This window comes from Asparagus officinalis, chromosome 9 (assembly GCF_001876935.1).
Source record: "Asparagus officinalis chromosome 9, Aspof.V1, whole genome shotgun sequence".
Taxonomy (NCBI): Eukaryota; Viridiplantae; Streptophyta; class Magnoliopsida; order Asparagales; family Asparagaceae; genus Asparagus; species Asparagus officinalis.
In genome coordinates, this window is record NC_033802.1 from 62165244 (window position 1) to 62176793 (window position 11550).

The 11550-nt window shown below is 35.9% G+C and overlaps 1 protein-coding gene across 1 annotated transcript in view; it reads left to right on the plus strand.

The window, feature by feature from the left end:
- The window catches only part of LOC109823517, an 11501-nt gene continuing 1041 nt past the window's right edge, over nucleotides 1091-11550 (plus strand). Inside the window, exons 1-3 of the mRNA XM_020389798.1 lie at nucleotides 1091-1394; nucleotides 10453-10563; nucleotides 10655-10763. Coding sequence (XP_020245387.1) covers nucleotides 1177-1394; nucleotides 10453-10563; nucleotides 10655-10763 — 438 coding nt within the window. The 5' untranslated portion in view covers nucleotides 1091-1176. The remainder of the gene's footprint in view (nucleotides 1395-10452; nucleotides 10564-10654; nucleotides 10764-11550) is intronic.

The following is an 11550-nucleotide window of genomic DNA, read 5'->3' on the forward strand; positions in this document are numbered from 1 at the left end:
GAAATTCGTGCTCTCTGACTCTTCAATCCAGCAGCACCTCCACGTTTTGATAATCGAATCGCCCCCGTTGAAAGGAGGCCCTAGGCTTGTATTTATAGGCTTCGGTTGGGGGTTTTCGGATGAGAATGAATGATTACTCCTTATATTCAGTTAATAACTGATTAACAACGTTTGGGAATGATATCAGTTCAGTTTGGATGCTCAGAAACGAACAAATTCCGAGAAAAACCGTCAAAAACCGAACAGGGATCGAAACAGCGCGCGGGGGCAAATCTGAACCCGCGCGGGTGCGGGTCGGATTCGTCCGACTCGCGCGGGCACGGGTGTTTTGACCTTTGGTGTCTTTCGATCTTCCGAGACCTGTATTTTCCACCGTTTTGCGTATTTGAACATCTTGTTGACTTGTACGATTTGCTAACTTGCTTCATGCGCTCGTTAGCTTCTATGCGGCGCTTGGAACTGATCGACGCGCGCGTGTTGATTGACGAGTGCGAGCGTTGACCGACTCACGTGAGCTGATTGACGTGCGCGTATTGCCCGACACGCGCAAACTGATTGACGTGCACGTGTTGACCGACGCGCACGAGCTGATTGATGTGCGCGAGCTGGTTGACGTGAACCTTCTCGATTCGTCCACTCTTTTGATTTGAGTTGTATTCGAGGACCTATAGGCAATTTTTGACGCCAACAGTATTGACCCAAACTCATATTTAAACTCATCACTCTTTATTATCTGATCCGATGTGGGACTAGTTATTTATTTAGATAAAAAGATGGTCATAGTTCTGACCCGGAAGCAGCAAAGGTCTCTGAAGTTACATGGTCAATTTCCGTGCTTAAGCTAGCTATTTGAATAGAGAACCCATCTATTACAAGCACCATTAGCTACTAAAATGTAATTATTCTACTAACACACACTCCCTCAATTGTGATTAATAAGATTCAGTAAATAACACTGGCTGTAGCTAAAAGTGAAGGTCTCTATAGAATTGTTTTGGAAATTTGTACGAGTCGGATCTCAAGCCGAGCCCAACCCTCGCTTAAAAATTTGCAGGCTATACCAAAAAGCCCAATTAGCCCATTACTCCTCTTGACCCTTTGCAAAGTGATCATTTCCACGAACCCTTAGATCTCATCTCTAGTAAAAGGATCGCCGGAGAAAAACCCTAGCTAGCAATGGCGAGGTCTCGATCGAGCTTTCTCCTCCTCGTCCCTCTCCTTCTCGTCGTCTCCCCATCGCTTGCGATCTCCGATGGCCCTTTCATCGTCGCCCACAAAAAGGTCAGCCTCGCCCGCCAAAAGTCCGGGATGGAGCGCGTCTCGGTTAGTCAGGAAAATAATCCTGAGCCTTTCTCGGCAATAGTAAAACAAGAAGCCAATTGGACACCTAAAAGGTGATCAGAAACATTTCTATATTTAGAATCAGAAGATGTTTCTTCGATGCAAGATATTAAAAATATCAGAACAAGATACTTAAATGACAATTATTACCCAACATTATCATTAAAATCCAGATCTTGGATGAGAACTTTAATTATGCAAAAAAGAACGGAAATAACCCATTTCTGGGGATCTGAAAATAGAACTATCCCTCCTAATTTTAGTAAATGCATCATCAAAGAGGTCATTTTACCCCGAAAGTGGGCTCTAAACCCAAACCAAGACCTGCCTCTGGTTAAAGCCCAAAATTCAAAAGAAATTTATTCTTTTAATTATTAGGATTATAAACAGGCATTTTATAATATATTTTTATATCAAAATCCCAAGAATAAACATACCTGGCTGATAAAACTTTGTCCAGAAGCCCTTAAAAAGGGGATTCCTTCATGGTTTTACAATTGGTGGACAATATATGGTGCTGAATTAAGCATCTTACATGAACTCATAAGCAAATTATATTCGGCTTGGGTAGAGTCTCATCCTCTCATTTTAAAAATGGAAGATAATAATATTATCGAAGGCTTATGTGCTGTTTACTTCTTCTCTGAAACAGAGATTCCATGGATATGGACATGGACCTTTGAGTCCGATTGGGATGATTTACATCTACCTAATCTAAAAAGAAATCACTATTGTAGATGGTGGAATGGAATCATTATTGACGAGAAGGTCAAATTAATTGAAGAAATTATAGAGAGAAATAATAGTGTTTTCAAAAAATCTATGTCTCAAGAGATTCAAAAGGTTAACCCTATGATGCGGTTAGCCAAAATGATTCGGAGGAAATATCCACAAGCTTCTGAAACTGAAATTCAGCAAAAATATCTTGATCATATGAAAAGACAGTTTTTTGAAGTATTTGATAATATGGAGACACAATCCAATAAGAATATTGATTCTTGTGGTGAAGACAGCACTTTACCAGACGCTCAAGGAGAAGACGAAGAAGAGGATATTTGAAAAGCTGCTATGGGAATACTGAATCAGGTTCCATCATCAGACCTAAAGGGAAAAGGAAAAAAAAAGTAAATAGGTCAGTATGAGTTGAGCCTCGGGGAGCCACTCATCAGATTCCACTACTTCTTAAAGAAGCTTTTACAAAAGCAAAGCTTTAATAAAGCTCCTTTTGTAAAGAAGATTCATTGTCAGTGCGTTGCTAACTATCTTTTGTCAGTGCTTTGCCAGTTGTCTTCTTAAAATATGTATCTTTTATTCTCTTCTGATCTATATAAGGGGAAGAGTAGTTTGTTGTAAGGTGTGCTTTTTCAGGTAAGTTTTATTTTCTAAGTCTAAGTGAGAGTTTGGAGTGTGAAGTATTTTCTCTTGTAAGATCTATCCGTATAAATAAGATTGAAGAAGATATTATCTTAAGAGTGGGTAGCCGAACTCTGTAAGTTTTTCTTTAATTTATGTGTTTTAATTTTATTTTTATGCTTGTTTAGAATTGGTATCAGAGCCATGTTAGGCTAATTTTCGTCTTACGATTTATTTGTGTAGACTTGTTTGTTTAGAATTGGTATCAGAGCCATGTTAGGCTAATTTTCGTCTTACGATTTATTTGTGTAGACTTGTTTATAAGAATGTAAATTTATTATATGTTCTTTCTTTTTTTTTGTTTATGAACTAAGTTTTTAAAAAAGTCTATGAAACGTCACCAAAGTCGCGTAGTGTAAAACCCAGTTGTTGCCAAGATGACGTTGAAAGGGTAGTGTAAATCGTTGACAGACGTGTAGACCTTTTACTTAGTTGATTTTTAAAGAAAAGAGAGAAAAATAGTAAATTTATATCCTTATAGCTAGTTTTACATAAATAAATCTGTAAGATCTTTATGTCTGAATTAATTCCTTCGTCTTCTACTTTAAGCAAGACCCTTAATAAGGGCAAAAGAGTTAAAAATGCTCAAAGTACAGAATATACTTCTGAAATTGAGGCTTTAAATAAATGGACAATTCCTGCTATCCCTAATAGAGATATTTATAAAATAGGTTTTCTGGATTATAAATCCTTAATAACTATTAAAACTTTAGAACGAACTACAGCTGTAGATCGTGATGAGCAAACAATACAATTGCTTAGTCCTATTGACATTGATCCTTATATGGATAAATATAATTATATTCACATCGGCTTAATACAAGTCGCCTTCAGACCCTTAACTTTACAAGGATTAAATGCATCAATATTAACTTGTCTAAGAGATGCAAGATGTTTAAATTGGACCCGGTCTTTAATGGGTATAATGGAAACTAGTCTTTGTAATGGATCAATTTATTTTAATGTCTATCCAAACTTAAGTTTATCCTTAACAGACCCCAATATATTTGAAGCAGTGAGTTTAAATATAAAAACTCATGGTTATAACTTTATCTCAGGATCTGAGACTATAGCTATAATATATAGAATTCATTATAAAACATTAACTTCTTTAGCTCCAAAAGCTAAGATGCATTCTAAACCAGGAAAGACTGTCCTAGTTGAAACAAATGTTTTATCATCTAATATTGCTGTGAATAGACAAATAAAATGGGATGAAATAAATTTCCCTGACAGTTGGGTAATACCTAATGCTGTTCAACCACAACCAATTATTAATCAAGAAATTGATCAAATAACTCAAACAGTTGATGGAGAAGTAGAAATTGTATTTAATCCTTCTCGAACTATTCGTCTATCTGACGTAACTAGTACATCTAGAAGATCAATTTCTAGATCAGGTTCTTATAGAACTAATGATGTTAAAGGCATTAATATTTCTATAAGAACCTGATCTAGAAATTGATCTTCTAGATGTACTAGTTACGTCAGATAGACGAATAGTTCGAGAAGGATTAAATACAATTTCTACTTCTCCATCAACTGTTTGAGTTATTTGATCAATTTCTTGATTAATAATTGGTTGTGGTTGAACAACATTAGGTATTACCCAACTGTCAGGGGATTTTTTTTTTAATATTCATATTAACCGGCATTCTAAAGCTCATTTCAGAGCTGGTTGGAGAATTTCTCTCTTTATCTTTATTATCTTTATATAATCCATGGGGAATATTATTTTTAGAAATATTAATGCCTTTAACATCATTAGATGAAAATATAAATTTTAAATTCGTACATAAACAAAGAAAAGAAAGAACATATAATAAATTTACATTCTTATAAACAAGTCTACACAAATAAATCGTAAGACGAAAATTAGCCTAACATGGCTCTGATACCAATTCTAAACATGCATAAAAATAAAATTAAAACACATAAATTAAGGAAAAACTTACAGAGTTCGGCTACCCACTCTTAAGATAATATCTTCTTCAATCTTATTTATACGGATAGATCTTACAAGAGAAAATACTTCACATTCCAAACTCTCACTTAGACTTAGAAAATAAAACTTAACTGAAAAAGCACATCTTACAACAAACTACTCTTCCCTTTATATAGATCAGAAGAGAATAAAAGATACATATTTTAAGAAGACAACTGGCAAAACACTGACAATGAATCTTCTTTACAAAAGGAGCTTTATTAAAGCTTTGCTTTTGTAAAAGCTTCTTTAAGAAGTAGTGGAATCTGATGAGTGGCTCCCCGAGGCTCAACTCATACTGATCTATTTACTTTTTTTTTCCTTTTCCCTTTAGGTCTGATGATGGAACCTGATTCAGTATTCCCATAGCAGCTTTCCAAATATCCTCTTCTTCGTCTTCTCCTTGAGCGTCTGGTAAAGTGCTGTCTTCACCACAAGAATCAAGGCTCTTATTGGATTATGTCTTCATATTATCAAATACTTCAAAAAAATGTCTTTTCATATGATCAAGACATTTTTGCTGAATTTCAGTTTTAGAAGCTTGCGGATATTTTCTCCGAATCATTTTGGCTAACTGCATCATAGGGTTAACCTTTTGAATCTCTTGAGACATAGATTTTTTGAGAACACTATTATTTCTCTCTATAATTTCTTCAATTAATTTGACCTTCTCGTCAATAATGATTCCATTCTACCATCTACAATAGTGATTTCTTTTTAGAATAGGTAGATGTAAATTATCCCAATCGGACTCAAAGGTCCATGTCCATATCCATGGAATCTCTGTTTCAGAGAAGAAGTAAACAACACATAAGCCTTCGACAATATTATTGTCTTCCATTTTTAAAATGAGAGGATGAGACTCTACCCAAGCCGAATATAATTTGCTTATGAGTTCAGATAAGATGCTTAATTCAGCACCATATATTGTCCACCAATTGTAAAACCATGAATGAATCCCTTTTTTAAGGGCTTCTGGACAAAGTTTTATCAGCCAGGTATGTTTATTCTTAGGATTTTAATATAAAAATATATTATAAAATGCCTGCTTATAATCCTAATAATTAAAAGAATAAATTTCTTTTGAATTTTGGGCTTTAACCAGAGGCAAGTCTTGGTTTGGGTTTAGAGCCCACTTTCGGGGTAAAATGACCTCTTTGATGATGCCTTTACTAAAATTGGGAAGGATAGTTCTATTTTCAGATCCCCAGAAATGGGTTATTTTCATTACTTTTTGCATAATTAAAGTTCTCATCCAAGATCTGGATTTTAATTATCATTTAAGTATCTTGTTCTGATATTTTCAATATCTTGCATCGAAGAAACATCTTCTGGTTCTAAACATAGAACTGTTTCTGACTACCTTTTAGGTGTCCAATTGGCTTCTTGTTTTACTATTACCGAGAAAGGCTCAGGATTATTTTCCTGACTTACTTCATTTATAAGGTCATTCACTAGGCCTTTATAAAAGGCTGGGCTTTTAGCCTGGCTTCCTGAATAATTTTTTTTGCCACAGTTCTCCATGAACTGGATTCAGGATTCGAACTTTCAAAGAATTCATTAGGACTATAAGCCCTCTGACTATGTTGAGGTGAATTACCTCGGCCTCTCCCCCCCAAAAGAGGGATTATTCCGCTTCATGGGTACCCTGTAAAAATTCACGAGTAAGAAAATCGGGTAAGTAGTTATTACTACCTTTAATATATTCAATTTTAAATTCGTACATAGCAAAGAACATAGTCAGAGGGCTTATAGTCCTAATGAATTCTTTGAAAGTTCGAATCCTGAATCCAGTTTATGGAGAACTGTGACAAAAAAGAATTATTCAGGAAGCCAGGCTAAAAGCCCAGCCTTTTATAAAGACCTAGTGAATGACCTTATAAATAAAGTAAGTCAGAAAAATAATCCTGAGCCTTTCTCGGTAATAGTAAAACAAGAAGCCAATTGGACACCTAAAAGGTGGTCAGAAACAGTTCTATATTTAAAACCAGAAGATGTTTCTTCGATGCAAGATATTGAAAATATCAGAACAAGATACTTAAATGATAATTATTACCCAACATTATCATTAAAATCCAGATCTTGGATGAGAACTTTAATTATGCAAAAAGGAATGAAAATAACCCATTTCTGGGGATCTGAAAATAGAACTATCCCTCCCAATTTTAGTAAATGCATCATCAAAGAGGTCATTTTACCCCGAAAGTGGGCTCTAAACCCAAACCAAGACCTGCCTCTGGTTAAAGCCCAAAATTCAAAAGAAATTTATTCTTTTAATTATTGGGATTATAAGCAGGCATTTTATAATACATTTTTATATCAAAATCCCAAGAATAAACATACCTGGCTGATAAAACTTTGTCCAGAAGCTCTTAAAAAGGGGATTCCTTCATGGTTTTACAATTGGTGGACAATATATGGTGCTGAATTAAGCATCTTACCTGAACGCATAAACAAATTATATTCGGCTTGGGTAGAGTCTCATCCTCTCATTTCAAAAATGGAAGACAATAATATTGTCGAAGGCTTATATGCTGTTTATTTCTTCTCTGAAACAGAGATTCCATGGATATGAACATGGACATTTGAGTCCGATTGAGATGATTTACATCTACCTATTCTAAAAAGAAATCACTATTGTAGATGGTGGAATGAAATCATTATTGACGTGAAGGTCAAATTAATTGAAGAAATTATAGAGAGAAATAATAGTGTTCTTGAAAAATCTGTCTCAAGAGATTCAAAAGGTTAACCCTATGATGTAGTTAGCCAAAATGATTCGGAGGAAATATCCGCAAGCTTCTGAAACTGAAATTCAGCAAAAATGTCTTAATCATATGAAAAGACGGTTTTTTGAAGTATTTGATAATATTGAGACATAATCCAATAAGAACCTTGATTCTTGTGGTGAAGACAGCACTTTACCAGACGCTCAAGGAGAAGACGAAGAAGATGATATTTGAAAAGCTGCTATGGGAATACTGAATCAGGTTCCATCATCAGACCTAAAGGGAAAATGAAAAGAAAAGTAAATAGGTCAGTATGAGTTGAGCCTCGGGGTGCCACTCATCAGATTCCACTACTTCTTAAAGAAGCTTTTACAAAAGCAAAGCTTTAATAAAGCTCCTTTTGTAAAGAAGATTCATTGTCAGTGCGTTGCCAACTATCTTTTGTCAGTGCTTTGCCAGTTGTCTTCATAAAATATGTATCTTTTATTCTCTTCTGATCTATATATAAGGGGAAGAGTAGTTTGTTGTAAGGTGTGCTTTTTCAGTTAAGTTTTATTTTCTAAGTCTAAGTGAGAGTTTGGAGTGTGAAGTATTTTCTCTTGTAAGATCTATCCGTATAAATAAGATTGAAGAAGATATTATCTTAAGAGTGGGTAGCCGAACTCTGTAAGTTTTTCTTTAATTTATGTGTTTCAATTTTATTTTTATGCATGTTTAGAATTGGTATATATATATAGATTAATGGGTATCTTTGTCATAGGAGGGGATTTCCTCATTGACGCCTATGTGGCACAATCCCCACCATCCTTATAAAGTAGGAGAGAGAGTGTGAGTTGATGGGGATTTGTTCCTACTTTATGAGGATGGTGTGGATTGTGCCACATAGACGACAAGGAGGGAAATCTCCTCCTATGACAAGGATACCCATTAATCTCATATATATATATATAATGCGTAGCCCTTAGCCTTTTATTTGATTTGAATTGAAGCTGTTATATGTCTCTGCTTAGTTTCCGAAAGTAGTTGTATATATAATCATTCATGAAGCCATTTCCAACGCCTGATGTAAACGGTGTATATGATCAGTATAAGGCTAAAATGGATGCTAGTATTAGTATACCACCATGCTTCTGTTCTGTTCCCCCACACCTACACCTACTGGAACGGCGTCAAGCCGCACCGAACGCTGCGGTGTCGGCAAAATATACACATCAGCACTAGCAAGATTTCAAGATTCAGCGTCGCAATGTTTGCTTTCTAGCAAGGGCTCTCATCCTCTCGTCTGCCTTTGTCCTTGACTGGAATAAAATAGCACTCACTGTTAGAATGTTAAAGATGTTGACGATAATGAAGCATCTAATTAGAAGTTTTAGAAATAAATTTTTGTCCATTTATTGTAATAAAATATTTCTTATTGATATATATCTAATATGTATTGTTTCTCATGATTAATGGTAAATTGTAGAAAAGCCCTGTGAGGTTTGTAAAAGTGATAGAAGATCCCTGAGGTTTAAAAATGAGCACTTTGACCCCCTCTTTGTAGATTCTGTTGCATGTGACCCTTATAACCCCAAAAACACCGCTAGATCCCTCCAAACTTCTTCTTCTACCCACTGTTTTAAATATCGGCCGATAATCGATATTATCGGCCGAGTTATCGGATTTGGGAGCTCTCCGCTAGGATAAATTGGATTTTTAATCGGTTATCGTTTTTCTAGGTTTATCGGCGATTTATCGGCGTTATCGGCACTTATCGGCCGATAAGTAAGACTTTTTTATCGGGATTATCGGGATTATCGGCCAATTTGGACTAACATTATATTTTTTCAAGGCTATGATGCAAGTTTCGCTTTCTACAGTTAGTTAATGATTCTAAACATGATGATTTACATTTTGGTATGTTTATATTTCATTAAGCATGATTAGATTACATTTTTTAATTGGTATATTATATATACACATCATTTAGTATATCACTCCGATAAATACTACTTATCCCCGATATATCCCCGATTTCCGCTATCCGATAAGGATTTTGGCCGTCCGATAAATCCCCGATAACCGATATTTAAAACCTTGCTTCTACCAATGCGCCATATTGTCAGTGCATATATCCTCTTCGTATTGCCCCCTTTACAGAAAAACTTGTTCACCAGAGAGAAGCGAATACACGCGGATCTGTGTATTATACAGACATTTAGAGAAACCTACTTGTTCAACTCCACTTTTTAATCTAGAAGGAATATATCTCCATTTAGACCATCTTTGGGATATGCAAAACAGAGGACAAGAATAATCAATCATCTGAGTATGGTTTGCAAAGAACAGTGATTGTGTAAGAAGTGTTGAACTCTGTCAATTTGATTGATCAATTATGTGCTCTTATACTTCTGCAAATTATTCAACCAGGGAAACAAATGATGGTATTTGTGACAGTTTGAAGATAAATAGAGGAAAATACAGATTTTTTGTTGTTGTTGGGGGGGGGGGGTTGGATGGGTGAGGGTGGGGTTCTATGATGGCTATCTCAGACCATCATATTCTTTTTGCCATAAAAAAAAGTCCTATCATCTTAGAGACCTTGCTGGTTTTTTTTGTAGAGAAGATTCATGGTATTTGATGTATTGCAGAATATTGCATGGAAAATCTTAGTAGGGGGGGGGGGAGGGGGGGGGGGGGGCTTGAAAGTGTTAGTTTTGAACCTCGGCGATTTTCTTGTAATTTCTACACCACTCAATGGGGATTCTCTGTAATTTACCCATTACTTAAATTTAGAGTCCAACAGATATTGTTGCTGTATTGAGTTTATTTGAACACTGATACATATATAATTCGTTGCATCTTTAGACTGTACTGATTCTACTTTGTAGTGCTTCTGTACTATTTACTTATTTATGAGTTGATAGTAGTTTCATGTTTCAAGTAGGATCCTCAACATGTTTCCATTTTCATTCAAAGTGATCTTCTTAATTCATAATGTTCTTTTTCTACTTCTAGGACGGCATACGATGTGACCCTCAATGACGATAGCTGGGGCCATGACAGATTTGATATCATCTCTGGCAGCACCTCAGAAACATGGGAAAGGCTTGATGCGTAAGTTCTGCTCCCAAAAAATTTCCCCATCTGTACACTGCCATCTTATCTTTCTAACTATTTGGTGACAATATTCATATGTTTGGTTCAGCGGTGCCACTGTCTCACATTCATTTGTTCTGGATTCCCAAGTAAAAGGCTTGTTCCATGGCTCCCCTGCTGTTATCAAATTCCGTATTCCAACAAAAGCTGCACTTCAGGTTCTTTTTCTTTGTCCTCCTTACCATAGTTGCAAACAACTATTCAACATCATTTAGGAAGATTCAAGTGGTTGATTTCGATGATTCCACTTGTGTTCAATCTAGAAACATTGTTTTTATTGTGTTAATTGCGGATAGACCTCCGGTACTATCACCATATTGTATTTACTATCTCTATAGTTCAATTGTTGCAGATAGACCCTCTGATAGAGATACACTGTTGCAGACAGAGCCCCAAAAATGGTCAAAAGAAGTTCACTCAGGGGGGACAATAGAACCATAGGGGTGTAGTAAGTTCAATTTCGCGATAGTAAAGAGTGTCTGTCTGCAATTATCCCATTGTTACGCATGATGTGTTATCGGCCGATATATCGCTATATCGGCCGATATATCGCTATATCGGCCGATATATTGATTTTAAGGCCCTCCGCAACGATATTTATTTCGTTTCCATTTTGTCACAAATTTTCCTGATACATTGGGGTATATCGGAAATATCGGCCAATATTTCCTTGAGCAAATATAGGTTGATATTGGCTAATTTTTTATGAAAGGGTTATTGGGTTTGGTTTTGGTTCCCACCCGACCCAAAAACATGCAAATACCCAAATACCCTAATCGATCACAGATTCTCATCTCAAAGTCCCTTGAGTTCCTCTTCGTTTGGTGGTGCTTCTGCTCAAAAACGCTAATTGATCTCTCTATGTGCCCCCTCTCTTCTTCTCTAGGTACGACTTCCTCCCCCTCTCTCTCTCTCTCTGCACACACACTCTCTCTCCCCTCCTTT